We start from the raw sequence: 15,888 nt of genomic DNA, 5'->3' as shown, positions 1-15,888 counted from the left end.
TCAAATCTTTTGGGTACCTGACATATGCTGGGTAAGTAAGGGCCGTTGTGCTGGCTACGTGACACCCTTGTTAACCCCCGGCCATAAAAACAGATTATCTTTACATTATCTGCACTATAAATCGCTAGGTCTGAAAGGGGGATCTTTTTATTTTTACTTGTCACCTCCAATCCACAGAAAATGTTGAGTTTAAAAAATAGTAGCTGCCCATCGAACCGTTTCGCTCTCAAAATAGAGATTAGCTTTAGTAGTGATATATTGGCCTCCTTAGAGATTAGCTTTAGTAGTGATATATTGGCTTCCCTAGAGATTAGCTTTAGTAGTGATATATTGGCCTCCTTAGAGATTAGCTTTAGTAGTGATATATTGGCCTCCTTAGAGATTAGCTTTAGTAGTGATATATTGGCTTCCCTAGAGATTAGCTTTAGTAGTGATATATTGGCTTCCTTTGAGATTAGCTTTAGTAGTGATATATTGGCCTCCCTAGAGATTAGCTTTAGTAGTGATATATTGGCTTCCCTAGAGATTAGCTTTAGTAGTGATATATTGGCCTCCCTAGAGATTAGCTTTAGTAGTGATATATTGGCTTCCTTAGAGATTAGCTTTAGTAGTGATATATTGGCTTCCTTAGAGATTAGCTTTAGTAGTGATATATTGGCCTCCTTAGAGATTAGCTTTAGTAGTGATATATTGGCCTCCTTAGAGATTAGCTTTAGTAGTGATATATTGGCTTCCTTAGAGATTAGCTTTAGTAGTGATATATTGGCCTCCTTAGAGATTAGCTTTAGTAGTGATATATTGGCCTCCCTAGAGATTAGCTTTAGTAGTGATATATTGGCCTCCTTAGAGATTAGCTTTAGTAGTGATATATTGGCCTCCTTAGAGATTAGCTTTAGTAGTGATATATTGGCTTCCTTAGAGATTAGCTTTAGTAGTGATATATTGGCCTCCTTAGAGATTAGCTTTAGTAGTGATATATTGGCCTCCCTAGAGATTAGCTTTAGTAGTGATATATTGGCTTCCTTAGAGATTAGCTTTAGTAGTGATATATTGGCCTCCCTAGAGATTAGCTTTAGTAGTGATATATTGGCTTCCTTAGAGATTAGCTTTAGTAGTGATATATTGGCTTCCTTAGAGATTAGCTTTAGTAGTGATATATTGGCCTCCCTAGAGATTAGCTTTAGTAGTGATATATTGGCCTCCCTAGAGATTAGCTTTAGTAGTGATATATTGGCTTCCTTAGAGATTAGCTTTAGTAGTGATATATTGGCCTCCCTAGAGATTAGCTTTAGTAGTGATATATTGGCCTCCCTAGAGATTAGCTTTAGTAGTGATATATTGGCCTCCCTAGAGATTAGCTTTAGTAGTGATATATTGGCTTCCTTAGAGATTAGCTTTAGTAGTGATATATTGGCTTCCTTAGAGATTAGTAGTGATATATTGGCTTCCTTAGAGATTAGCTTTAGTAGTGATATATTGGCTTCCTTAGAGATTAGCTTTAGTAGTGATATATTGGCCTCCCTTGAGATTAGCTTTAGTAGTGATATATTGGCTTCCTTAGAGATTAGCTTTAGTAGTGATATATTGGCTTCCTTAGAGATTAGCTTTAGTAGTGATATATTGGCCTCCCTAGAGATTAGCTTTAGTAGTGATATATTGGCTTCCTTAGAGATTAGCTTTAGTAGTGATATATTGGCCTCCCTAGAGATTAGCTTTAGTAGTGATTTATTGGCTTCCTTAGAGATTAGCTTTAGTAGTGATATATTGGCGTCCTTAGAGATTAGCTTTAGTAGTGATATATTGGCCTCCTTAGAGATTAGCTTTAGTAGTGATATATTGGCCTCCCTAGAGATTAGCTTTAGTATTGATATATTGGCTTCCTTAGAGATTAGCTTTAGAAGTGATATATTGGCTTCCTTAGAGATTAGCTTTAGTAGTGATATATTGGCTTCCTTAGAGATTAGCTTTAGTAGTGATATATTGGCTTCCTTAGAGATTAGCTTTAGTAGTGATATATTGGCCTCCCTAGAGATTAGCTTTAGTAGTGATATATTGGCCTCCTCCAGTCGAAGAAAGACTATGCTCTATCTTGAACACTTTTTCATATGGCTTTGGAGTCCGGTGGAGTCCTATTGGAGAGACACTCCCGTCCACATATATTGCGGGTCAAGGTGGCTTTCGCTTTGGTGGTAGAGGAGCCGGCCATGTTTAGTAGAGCAACATGCTGCAAAAGTAGGTCTGGGGTTCTTTTTTTAGAACAAAATACTGAAATAGCAGCAATTAGACAACGTCTATTTTTCTGGGTAGCTGGATCTACCTACTTTAAAGTAAGACGTCAAAATTCGTGTTTACTGCTCCCAGTTACTCCCCATTAACACGCGCCCCTCTAACGACGACTCCCTCACTCTCGCCAGAACTGAGGAAAGAAAGTTTCCCACGCGGGTCTATTTTTGGCGATGTAGTTTATCTATCTATCTATCTATCGATCGATCTATCTATCTATCTATCTATCTATCTATCTATCTATCTATCTATCTATCTATCTATCTATCTATCTATCTATCTATCTATCTATAAATTATCTATCAATTATCTATCTATTAGCTATCAGTATATCTATCTATCTATCCGTCTGTCTGTTTGTCTGTCTGTCTGTCTATCTATCTATCTATCTATCTATCTATCTATCTATCTATCTATCTATCTATCTATCTATCTATCTATCTATTTATCTATCTATCTATCTATCTTTACCTATCTTTACATATCTTTACATATCTTTACCTATCTATATCTATTATCTATCTATCTATCTATCTATCTATCTATCTATCTATCTATCTTTACATATCTTTACCTATCTTTACATATCTTTACCTATCTATATCCATTATTATCTATTTATCTATCTATCTATTTCTTTCTGTCTTTATGCCTGTCTGTATAATTTATCTATCTATAGACCTTTGCACCGTCCGTATGTTTGTATCTCTATATCTTTATATCTATCTAGTCATATTTTCAGCACAAAATCATATAAATAGAAAAACAAACTCGGCCATAATGAGAACAGGTAAAAATAAAAAGAAGAAATAGGGATGGGGCGGGGGGAGGGGGGGGCAGAACGTTTTCAAGAGTTTTGAGTCAGAATACCTGTAGACACGTTAGTGAGAAGCGTGAGAAAAAGTCACTATCTACATTTAGTGCTCACGTTTACACAGACCGGCCGCCAGGTAGACAACAATACAGACTGACTCCGTGCTCGTGTAAAAGTGATTAGCCGCTTAGAGAAACCTCAGAAACATGTAGCAATAGACTGGGACTAGATAGGCAGGTAGCAATGGACTGGAGGATAGATAGTCAGGTAGCAATGGACTGGACGATAGATAGACATGTAGCAATGGACTGGAGGATAGATAGACAGGTAGCGAGGAACTGGAGACTAGAAAGACATGTAGCAATGGACTAGAGACTAGATAGACAGGTAGCAATGGACTGGAGACTAGAAAGACAGGTAGCAATGGACTGGAGACTAGATAGACAGGTAGCAATGGACTGGAGCATAGATAGACAACTCAGATAGTGTAACAATGGGTTGGCGAATAGATTGACAACTTAGAGACAGGTAGCTATGGACTGGAGTATAGACAGACAACTCAGATAGTGTAACAATGGACTGGAGGATAGATAGACAACTCAGATAGTGTAACAATGGACTGGAGCATAGATTGACAACTCAGATAGTGTAACAATGGACTGGAGCATAGATAGACAACTCAGGTAGTGTAACAATGGACTGGAGGATAGATAGACAACTCAGATAGTGTAACAATGGACTGGAGGATAGATAGACAACTCAGATAGTGTAACAATGGACTGGATGATAAATAGACAACTCAGATAGTGTAACAATGGACTGGAGGATAGATAGACAACTCAGATAGTGTAACAATGGACTGGAGCATAGATATACAACTCAGATAGTGTAACAATGGACTGGAGCATAGATGGACAACTCAGATAGTGTAACAATGGACTGGAGGATAGATAGACAACTCAGATAGTGTAACAATGGACTGGAGCATAGATAGACAACTCAGAGAAGGTAGCGATGGGCTGGCGAATAGATTGACAACTTAGAGACAGGTAGCTATTGACTGGAGGATAGATAGACAACTGAGAAGGTAGCAATGGACTGGAGGCTAGATAGGCAACTCAGAGAAGGTAGCAATGGACATGAGGTTAGATAGATAACTCAGAGATATATAGCAATGTATTGGAGGCTAGACAACAAAGAAACATGTAGCAATAGATAACTAGCCAGGCAGAAAACAGCAATGATGGCTAGATAAGCAACAAGATAAACTGACTAGATCTACATATAAGTTGCTAAGCCACAGTCCCACAGCCACGAACTAAGTAAACTAGTAATTTCAACGAGATACAGCAACTGTAAGATTTCTAGGAAAATCCTGTGAGCCGTTTTTAAGATCCGTGTCCCGGTTCCACCTATAATTTTTTTACCACCTAGAATTTTTTTTACCACCCAGAAGGTTTTTCCCACATAGAAGTTTCAATGAAGTTACGAGCTGAATAGAGGATTTGTAAAAAAAAAAATAGACCAAAGATTACTTTAGAATATCACTGATAAGAATAATTAACTGGCTACTAGGGAAGGAACCAGGGTGTCCTGATGGCACCGGCCCTGCCCGATGGACTGATGCCTCTTCTAGATCCGAACCACATTTGAATTAGTTGGCAAAGCAGGAAATACATACAATAAGTAAAATAGCAATAACTAGGCGCTGTCTTTGATACCAAAGAAAAAGTGGAAAATGCAGTCTGTTTGTTTCCGTAGATACACAGACCCAGCTGTGACCTACATATTTTGTCCCTCGTGACCATTTTAGCGAAATTGACCAAATTGAAAATGGGGTTTACAAAGGGAACTTTGAAAAGTAAAGATTATAAACAGGGCCGAATTTAAGGGAGGGAAGGCGGGGCTACAATCTGGGGAGCTCCACAAGAAAGAGGCCTCCAGAATAGAGAGAAAAAAAAACATATTTGGACGGTTTTTAAACATTTTTATTCGTATTTTTACCTACAATTATTTAAACCTTACTGTTGGCAACACTCTCTTGTTTAAATGTGCACACTTGTACTGTGCTTCTGTTCACGTAATGTACTTTGGATCTACTAAAGTGCGAAAACACTAAAAATGTAAAAAAAAAAAATTTGGTTACTAAAATATGCATATAAATTAAGATATTGGTATTTCATTAATCAGTGGATTTTTATTAAAGCTTTCGAATTCTGCCCCTGGTCATCCACATACTTAAATCCGGCCCTGATTATAAATGGTATTTATTATGGGAGGAAAGTGAAGAAAGGCGACAGAAGAGGAATGGAAACCCTCCCTAATATTCAAAACTAAAATGCGGTAATACTGTCTTTAAAGGGAAACTCCGATAGTTTTGACAATTTTTGATATAATATGTGCTTTGATTTACAGATAATGAATATATTCTTCTTTTTTTTTTATTTGCAATAATAACTTAGTAATTGATTGGAAGGGGGGGGGGGTTTGACGTAATTTTCCTGCGCATCCAAAACAGTCAGACTTTCACCGGGTTTCTATGTGACGTCACACTAGCCTACTAATGTAATATATTGACTTATTGTATAACGGGAGACCATACAGCAAAGTTTACATTCTCGTAAAAGAAATATATTTTCGTCTATGCAGTTAGATCTAGATCTAGTAAGCAAAGAAAAAATGCGTATTAAAAGTAGATTTACATGCTTGACTAACCACGGCAGTGTGTATTTTCTCACCTGACCACTCAACGTACAACAAACACTATCACTTGGTTGTCTTGTCATGACCGACTACACGTAGTCTAGACTAGCCTTACACTGACCAGTTTGTTCGAATCAGTCAGATACACGATCTATTTACTTCTTGGGAAAAGAAGAGACTTATATAAAAATGTTACCTTTTTTCTTGAGTTGGTTATCCTAATGCTTTTAGATCTACCTATACATGTATTTATAACTTACCATAGCTCTGGAATAGGCCGTCACTAATCTCAAGAGCCTGTAAGAATGAAGCGATACGATTGGTTAAATCTAGTTTCCTTTTCAGTATTATTGATAGAAGTGACGTATGCCTAACCTAAAAACAAAATCTCAAAGCACCCCGTTTTTTGGAAGACGTCAAGAATTTACTGTCTAATTTATTAAATATAAATGTTTCTAGTTTCTAAGCATGTCAATAACTCAAATTTGAAAAACCATCGGAGTTTCCCTTTAAAACACATATCCATAACAAGGTACACTTTGAAAGAGGTCTTCATTTAGTCATTTAAATTGAGTTTTTTCTCCTTATGCTGTTGTTCGATGCCAAAATAAAATATAAGTGTTTAGTTTACTATGTAAACATTATATTGTATTAAAGATACATCACTTGCTTTGTATTACATTGATTAGGCCATTACTAGAATATGCATCCTCTGTTTGGGACCCCTCAACTCAAGAAAACATTAAGAAACTGGAACAGACACAAAATAGAGCAGTGAGATTCATAACCAACGAATATTCACATTTGACTAGAGTAACATCTTTAGTAAAATCACTAAATTTAGAAAGCCTTCAGGATAGAAGACTCAAAAGTAAAATAGCAATTATACATAAAACACTGAACCATAATCTTCAAATACAAAAACAAAATTTAATAAAATGCTCAGAAAGACACAAAGATAAAGGCATATTCCTCGTTCCATATGCTAGGACAAATTTGTACAAATGCTCCTTCTTCCCTAGCGCTATTAGAGCATGGAAAGGGTTGCCTGAGCCAGCCAGGAAAACCAGTGACTTGACATAATTTAAGTCATTGGTTAATATGCATGACTAGATGCATGACGCGTAGGACGTAATCATCTTCTTTTTTAAATCAACGTCTGTATTGTATAAGATAAGATATTAATTCTTACTCAAAAGCGCACAGTTTGACAACATCTCAAATTCCTTGTCTTGAAACGGTAAATCGACGCGTGGATTATTCAAAGAACTCTAGACCACATATATGCACGCAAAGTTCGTGGGCTAATTTTAGAAGCACGCGCACTTACTCAAACTAACCAATGCATAAGAAAATGAAAGCTTCTGGATATAGCTGAAAACAAAACAAAGTGGATTTTTCTCCCCCTTGTTTAAAAATAGCTTCGGCTTAAGAGTATGAAGAAGCGGACAGGGTGAGTAGAGGAGCTAGAGTTTAAAGGTTGACTCTGTGACAAAATAAGCTCCACGTCTAATTAACGAATGGGGGGCTTGATGGCTGAGTGGTAAAGCGCTTCTATTCCGAACCGAGGGGTCCCGTTTTTCAAATCCTGGTGAAGGCTGGGAGTTTGAACTTCGATATTTTTAGGGCGCACCTGAGTCCACCCAGCTCTAATGGGTACCTGATATTAGTTAGAAAAAAAAGTAAATGCGGGTTGTCGTTGTGCTGGCCACATGACACCCTCGTTAACCGTGGGCAATAGAAACAGATGACCTTTACATCATCTGCCCTATAGATCGCAAGGTATGAAAGTGAACTTAACTTTACTTTAACTATTAAAGAAGATAATTAAAAAAAAACAGCATCCAAGCATTTCATTATTATAATAATACTGAAATCGGCACACTTTTTTTTTGTTCGAATTGTTTTTGATAGCGTCTCGAGAATTTTTATGCTAATTACATGCTCAGCGCACTATGGTACAATCTCTTTTATGTTGGGGGAGGGGAGGGTATCTGGGAGAATGTTTGCGTGGTATAGATCTACTACTTGTCGATTTTATTAACGGCATCTATTGAGTGGATCCCTTTGTATATTTGTTCAATTAGACATTGTCGTGTTTTCGTTTCCTGGTATCGTATACCTTCTACATCAAATACTTCAGTTCATCTTATAGATAGATAGATAGATAGATAGATAGATAGATAGATAGATAGATAGATAGATAGATAGATAGATAGATAGATAGATAGATAGATAGATAGATAGATAGATAGATAGATAGATAGATAGATAGATAGATAGATAGATAGATAGATAGATAGATAGATAGATAGATAGATAGATAGATAAATAGATAGATAGATAGATAGATAGACAGACAGACAGACAGACAGACAGATACATACATACATACATACATACATACATACATACATACATACATACATACATACATACATACATACATAGGATACATAGATAGATAGATAGATAGATAGGATACATAGATAGATAGATAGATAGATAGATAGATAGATAGATAGATAGATAGATAGATAGATAGATAGATAGATACTTAATTAAACTTTAACTAGATATCTAAAATATAGATAGATATATACTAAAATGAAACAATAAGTATTCAATAATAATAAAAATAATATCTTAAATACTTATTTCCATTTTTTTCCCACAAGGCCATCGAACTCAACGAGAAAGCACTAGAACTCGCTACTAAAATTGGAGGCAAGGTAAACCATACAGAAGTCAATTAAAATTAGCCGGACGTCAAATGTGTATAACACTTTAAGTTTTCAACTCTTCTAATTGAACAGTTGGAAATGGTACGCTGTCACGCCCGACTACAGCTACTCAGCGAGGTTGTCGGAGAGGACGTCCACATGAGACGTCATTCCAGCGTCATCAAGCAACTGTTGCAGGAGATGGATCTCTTCTGTGGTGTATGCGGTGAGGTGGTGGGTCAAGTCCCTGAACGTCTGGAGCCATTGACCTGCGGTCATTTCGTGCATGCCAGGTTAGTTTCAATGATGTTACTTTAGTACACATGAGTTAAACTACAGATATATGTCATTATGTGTGTGCACATAGAAATGTAAGTGATAAAGCACTTGGCTTCCAAACCGGGGGTCCCGAGTTCAAATCCTGGCGAAAACTGTGATTTTTAATTTCGGGATCTTTGGTCCACCCATCTCGAATGGGTGCCTGACATTAATTGGGGAATAGTAATGGCGGTTGGTCGTTCTGCTGGCCACATGACACCCTCATTAACCGAGGACCACAGAAACAGATGACCTTTACATTATCTACCCTATAGACCACAAGGTCTGAAAGGGAAATTTATCTTTTTTTTGTAACATAGAAATATTTACAAGTATTCAGGCTTTAAACGTTAAATTTTCGATTCTAGCAAGGTCGAGGACGCTGTTGTAGATTTTCATAAATGGCGTGAAAACTATAAGCTTTTTGGTGTATCCGGCGTACAAAATAAACAATTTTTTTTAAATGGTGTCGGATAATTTTTTTGCAACTTTCAGCACTGCAGATTAATTTATTTTTTATCTCTCGTTTTCAACACAAAATAATTCAATAAGGACGAAGCACAGACCTATATATATAATATCTAGACTGGAAAATGGAAACAAATACTTATCCGATAATTATCAGATCACAGATATATATATATTGTTATGTACGTAACTATTTTTCAAGCTGTAAGGGAAGTCAACCCGAATTTAGGAAAATCGATCTTTTCTGTCTTAGAAAAGTAATAATCTTTAGTTTTCAAAGTTTACAAATAGTGCAATACCATATTGCGGATTTTAAATAGAATGGGCTATTAATCACAGAACTATATATTCACGCAAATCTATGAAATAAAGCCATTTCTTGTTAGTTTCCATTGAGATAGTGTTTCAAAAATTCTAGATCGAAATAATTTAAACCTGCTTATGTGGATACCTCCATGTACATTTAAATAGATTGATTACCTATATCTGTCTAGATTATGTATCTAAAATTGGTAAATAATAATTATGAGATAAGAGTGCTCTTATTTTCGATGTTTAATTACTAGATCTAGAGGTAAACATTAAATTATATTTTACATAGGTTAGGGTGGAAAAGACCGTACTTTAAAAAACAACGCATTGTTTCAGCTTTTTAAAAGTTTTTCACCACATTCTTGTGTAGTGTTAGAGATGTCCATGTCCAGTCTAGGTATAATACATTTCTGTGGGAGAAGCGTTAGACTTTGACTCTGTGCACAATTATTTAGTTGTGGAAGACAACACATAAAACAATCAGAACATTGACTAATTAATCAATTAGTGGTAATTAATTAATGTTGTTTTACACAGAAAAGTGGAAGGGGGGGGGGTAAACCTTGCAATAAAAAGAGATTAAAGCGTGAGATGAAAGCCCGTGCATTGTTTTTGGTCGGAACGATGTCGCCCACACAGCAGTTCCCCCCTCTCCACGCAGCTGATGTGACCAAAGGAACGGAATATCCGATACAGTTTGGGATCAGTAGCGCGGCAGTCTCTGCCAGGCTGTAGCACGGTGTGCCACATTCTGCTTAAGAGTCACCAGCTCATGATTTTTCCTCAGGGTTGTCTCCCGAAGCCTTTCCCGCGTTTGGGTATAGCCGCATGGCAGGGAGGTTTGGATTCAGAGTTTTCCTTCTCCTAGATGGGTAGCCAACCATGGCTATAGCTGCATGGCAGGGAGGTTTGGATTCAGAGTTTTCCTTCTCCTAGATGGGTAGCCAACCAAGGCTAACGAGCCCCTCCTGCCCAGCTTACTGGTTTAGGCGCCAGTTGCTCGCCTTTGCCCCCTTCTTCTGTCTGTGGTAACGGTTCCGCCAGGCTCAGTAACTGAGCCACACGTGAAGGCCGGAAGTTGGACTGCTTATAAGAGGCTACCTGAGACGCAAGACATTGAAAGCATTTTATAGGTAACTAGCCATATGTTATCCGCGGGTAATAATTTGCATATCACTGTCGCTATAGTCACTGAGAGTGTTTTGTAAACAATTAAACGAAATAATAATGTTATAAGTAAAGCGAATGCATAGATGTAAAAATAGTACGATCAAAATAGCAAATCGACTTAAATCCATTGTTTCAGATAAAAACATTCGGCACATACATACGCCTTACATTCTACTTTATAGCATAAGATGATGGGCTTAAGACCATTACCACTTCCGGCGTTAACAACCTTGCGGAACCGCGATATAAAGAAATATGTCCGCAACTGGACGGCCCTCTCACTTTACTCAATATAAGCTTTGTTTCTTTAAAAAAAAAGTATTTTTTAATTGTTTCGTAAATAGAGACACACACCTAATAAAAAATATTTTTAACTCTCTTTTCTTTTCTCTTTTTTTTTTTTTTATTCTCAGATGTGCTGTACATTTAGCAAGATCAACAATGGGGCGAAGTGGGAAGAGACGCCCCTGTCCAGCCTGCAGGAAGAATGCTTCACTCAACCCTGCTCAACCACCCACGTGATGTGGCAACCCATATATTAATTGAAGGACAATATAAAAAAAAAATAACATTGATATGTCTAGTTACACTTTTTACAAGACTCTTTGAAACAGTGTTTTTGTAACAGACATGTGATTCAGTCTGGACCGGATTTAGACCTTCTGAGGCCCTAAGCAAGTTGAGAAATTGTAATCAACATAAAGCAATTTTTTTCTTTGCTCTAGTTAAGAAACAGATGACCTTGACATCATCTGCCCTATGGATCCAAAAATTTAAAATGGGAATAAGTGAGGATAAGAGCAGATAAATGAAGATAAGATAAGATTATTGAAAGTATCATTGGAATTTTTTTAATTTTTGGAGAGGGAGTCCCCACGCAAGTGAGGGTCTTAGGCAATAGCTTATAGGTAGGCTAAATCTAGCACTGGCTTAAACACCAAGATTATGAAATACTAAAATGTCCTGATCCCCTGCTGTTGAGACTGTAATAATTTTTTAGTGGTTTTCAAAGAAAATGGTTTTGTTGGAAAAGTTGTATTTACTTTGTCACAATCTTTTAAAAAAAGCAAAATTAGTTACGTCTTTGTTAGTAAGTAGTATTAGGCCCTATAGGTCTTACTTTCGGTGAGAGGGCGTGTCTTGAGGCGGACTTGACCAAGGACTTACCAACTAGGAACACTGAGAAATGAGAGAGAAAGCGTTCCGTCCATTGATTTTTTTTCCCATGTCTGTGGCATTTTACGAGAGACGATCTTTTCCCTTTGCAACTTCTTGTGTGACCAAAGAGGCCAATCCTTGATACACAGCTGCGATCGCTGGTTGGGCATATGTAATCACCAGGCGACGTTGCATTATCACCCTTCTTTCTGCGCTTCTGTTGTGTATGGCATCTGCATTCCCAGACCCTTCCTTTATGCTCTCTCTCCATGTAGATCTATCCAGTGCTACTTTTCCCCAGCTGCTAGTGTCGATTTTTGAAGAGCTTCATGTCGCGTTTGCATACATCCGTATAACGTAAAAGTGGGATACCAGCGGCTCTCCTGCCTTCCCACGACTGACGTAAATTGTGTGATGCACAAAATGTCTTTGGATCAAATCCTCTCTTGCAAAACCCCTGGCCAGAAACCCTGCTGTCTTGCGTTGTGCATGCATGTCACCATACAGGTCGAGAATTTTTTGTTTCCCAGACACGTGGAGACAGCAAGTCATGGAATGGGTTGCCTGAGCCAGCCAGGAAAACAAATGGCTTGGCAGAATTTAAGTCATTGGTTGACATGCATGACTAAATGTAGTAACGTCTGTATTTTATAAGATTACTAGAAAAATGCCCATTTGATTTTAAAGTCATTGATTGAAACTCTACCATTTCTACTGCATTAAAATTAGTTTGTGAAAGAAACAGAAGAGACCCTACACTTTGATGCTGCAGTCCTGAATAGTGCACACCAATAGTATCATTCACATGTAACATCAGAAATAAACATAACATACCAACACTTCCTTTCTTGTGTACACTAGATACAAACAAAAACCCTTCCTTTCATGTGTACACTAGATACAAACAAAAACCTTTCCTTTCTTGTGTACACTAGATACAAACAAAAACCCTTTCTTTCTTGTGTACACTAGATACAAACAAAAACCTTTCCTTTCTTGTGTACACTAGATACAAACAAAAACCCCTTCCTTTCTTGTGTACACTAGATACAAACAAAAATCCTTCCTTTCTTGTGTACACTAGATACAAACAAAAACCTTTCCTTTCTTGTGTACACTAGATACAAACAAAAACCCCTTCCTTTCTTGTGTACACTAGATACAAACAAAAATCCTTCCTTTCTTGTGTACACTAGATACAAACAAAAACACTTCCTTTCTTGTGTACACTAGATACAAACAAAAACACTTCCTTTCTTGTGTACACTAGATACAAACAAAAATCCTTCCTTTCATGTGTACACTAGATACAAACAAAAACACTTCCTTTCTTGTGTACACTAGATACAAACAAAAACCTTTCCTTTCTTGTGTACACTAGATACAAACAAAAACCCTTTCTTTCTTGTGTACACTAGATACAAACAAAAACCTTTCATTTCTTGTGTACACTAGATACAAACAAAAATCCTTCCTTTCTTGTGTACACTAGATACAAACAAAAACACTTTCTTTCTTGTGTACACTAGATACAAACAAAAACCGTTCATTTCTTGTGTACACTAGATACAAACAAAAACCCTTCCTTTCTTGTGTACACTAGATACAAACAAAAACATTTCCTTTCTTGTGTACACTAGATACAAACAACAATCCTTCCTTTCATGTGTACACTAGATACAACAAAAACCCTTCCTTTCTTGTGTACACTAGATACAACAAAAACCCTTCCTTTCATGTGTACACTAGATACAAACAAAAACACTTCCTTTCTTGTGTACACTAGATACAAACAAAAACCCTTCCTTTCATGTGTACACTAGATACAAACAAAAACCTTTCCTTTCTTGTGTACACTAGATACAAACAAAAACCTTTCCTTTCTTGTGTACACTAGATACAAACAAAAATCCTTCCTTTCATGTGTACACAAGATTGAAACAAAAACCCTTCCTTTCTTGTGTACACAAGATTGAAACAAAAACCCTTCCTTTCTTGTGTACAAAAGATTGAAACAAAAACCCTTCCTTTCTTGTGTACACAAGATTGAAACAAAAACCCTTCCTTTCTTGTGTACACTAGATGCCTAACAAACTGGACAGTATTAACTTCCTCCCCCGCAAAGAACAATCTACAATCTTCCAACTTCTAAGGACAGGATACACACCTCTGTTAAATTACCATCTGAACAAAATAAACTCCACACAACTCCCCCTTTATAGACACTGCTGCCCACTCTTATGAAACCGTAAACCATATCCTCTTTGAATGCCCCTTCCTAATCCACCTTAAGCAGACCCTCCTTCCACTACAGCCCAACATAACCAACACCCTGTACGGCAGTGCTGAACAACTGAAGAAAACAGCACACTTTTTTTCCTTGGCACAGTCTGCAAAAGAGCTGACAGCTCAGCAGCAATAAAGCTGGCTAGAAGAAGAAGAAGTGTACACAAAATACAACAAAAAGTTAACTATTTAAAAGTTGTATGCAGATGTATGATATTTTGTTCTATAGCTAAAGAATATATAAGGAAACATGTATATTGATTTGTTTACAAAACCTGAATTATATAATTATCTAAATTATATATATATTTCAAGAAATTTGAATCATGCTGTAAGCCATATGTCTGTATAATTAATAAAATTTTTTTGGCGGGGGGGGGGGGGGGAGGGTAAGGTTTGACTGTTATTCAGAGACGGATTTTGCACACACACACAAAAATTGTTCTTGAGATATAGTACACAAACTTTTGGAATATTATGCAAGCCTTAGACACGGTGTGCGCTATTAAGTTATTAACTTATCATAGTTATACAATGTTAGACCAAAAGTAAGATTGTTTATATATATATTTACATGTAATGTAAGTGTGATTGCCTTTCATGTGTATGAGAAAGAAAGATTAATGAGTTATGAAATGTGTGTGTATTTTTACAGTTTTATGTAATGATTTATTTGTTTAGTGGGCTTGTGATAAAAAAATAAATGTCAATGTGAACTGTGTAGTACGTTGTGTATTACTATGCAAAATAAGGAAACCAGAAATAAACTTTAAAACTTTTGAATTATAGTTTTTCAATTTCGTCACATGATATACTCTAAATACGAAAGTAAATATATTGTTGTTTTAGTATAGGTTTGGCTTATCTTGTCCTTAGTCCTCTAAACGCATTTCATCTAATTAGTGGGGGGAAATATCTCTAGGAATTCGAACACGGAGTCACTGTACCAAAAAGTTTTTTTGGGGAGCAGTTAGCAGAAAGAAGATGACAGAGAAAGCGATGGGAAGACTGGCAAAGGACGGAGATGAGTGGAGAAAGATGGTAGACATATCTTGCGTGGTGCCCCAATGTTGTTTTAAATTACCTTCCACGTATATGTATATTAAATAGACTTTTTTTTCTTTAAAAAATAGACTTTTGTAAATTTAGGTAGTTGTATTTTCAAACATAACTTAATTTAGTAATCCAAAATTTGAAAAAAAAAAAAAGATTTTGACAAAAAATCTATAACCATTTGCATAGATATGTTAAAAATATGATAATTAGTTATCTCTTACTAAATAGTCTCCTGTGTTTGTTATTATTAATATTGAATAGCTGTAAAAAAAGGTGTATTTTTATGACAAAACTGTTTGCATAGTTGTTATTTAAAATTAATTTGACTATGCCAGCGGTCAGCGGCTTTTGAAATATACCATTTGGGCAGCCAAGACGCAGTCATGACAAACAAAAATGGTGGTCATCCATTTAAGACTTTAAGTCTAATTTCAAACACACACACACACACACACATAACAAAGGAGCAAAAAGAAGTGCTAATGAAATTCCGAATGTGCTTATAGAGTGGTTAGGCACTTGGCTTCCGAATGCGGGGTCCTGGGTTCGAATCTCGGTGATGACTGGTCTTTTGAATTTCTGGACTTTTAGGGCGCT

General features: G+C 36.6%; 1 protein-coding gene across 1 annotated transcript in view; it reads left to right on the top strand.

The window, feature by feature from the left end:
* The window catches only part of LOC106072207 (43 kDa receptor-associated protein of the synapse-like), a 34,902-nt gene extending 19,884 nt beyond the window's left edge, over window positions 1–15,018 (top strand). Inside the window, exons 5-7 of the mRNA XM_056031494.1 lie at window positions 8,479–8,532; window positions 8,617–8,816; window positions 11,205–15,018. Coding sequence (XP_055887469.1) covers window positions 8,479–8,532; window positions 8,617–8,816; window positions 11,205–11,313 — 363 coding nt within the window. The 3' untranslated portion in view covers window positions 11,314–15,018. The remainder of the gene's footprint in view (window positions 1–8,478; window positions 8,533–8,616; window positions 8,817–11,204) is intronic.
* Window positions 15,019–15,888: the final 870 nt, after the last annotated feature.

The sequence above is a fragment of the Biomphalaria glabrata genome, chromosome 6 (assembly GCF_947242115.1).
Source record: "Biomphalaria glabrata chromosome 6, xgBioGlab47.1, whole genome shotgun sequence".
Lineage (NCBI taxonomy): Eukaryota > Metazoa > Mollusca > Gastropoda > Planorbidae > Biomphalaria > Biomphalaria glabrata.
Note: the sequence above shows the minus strand (reverse complement) of the source record. Positions and strands in the feature narration are given on the sequence as shown.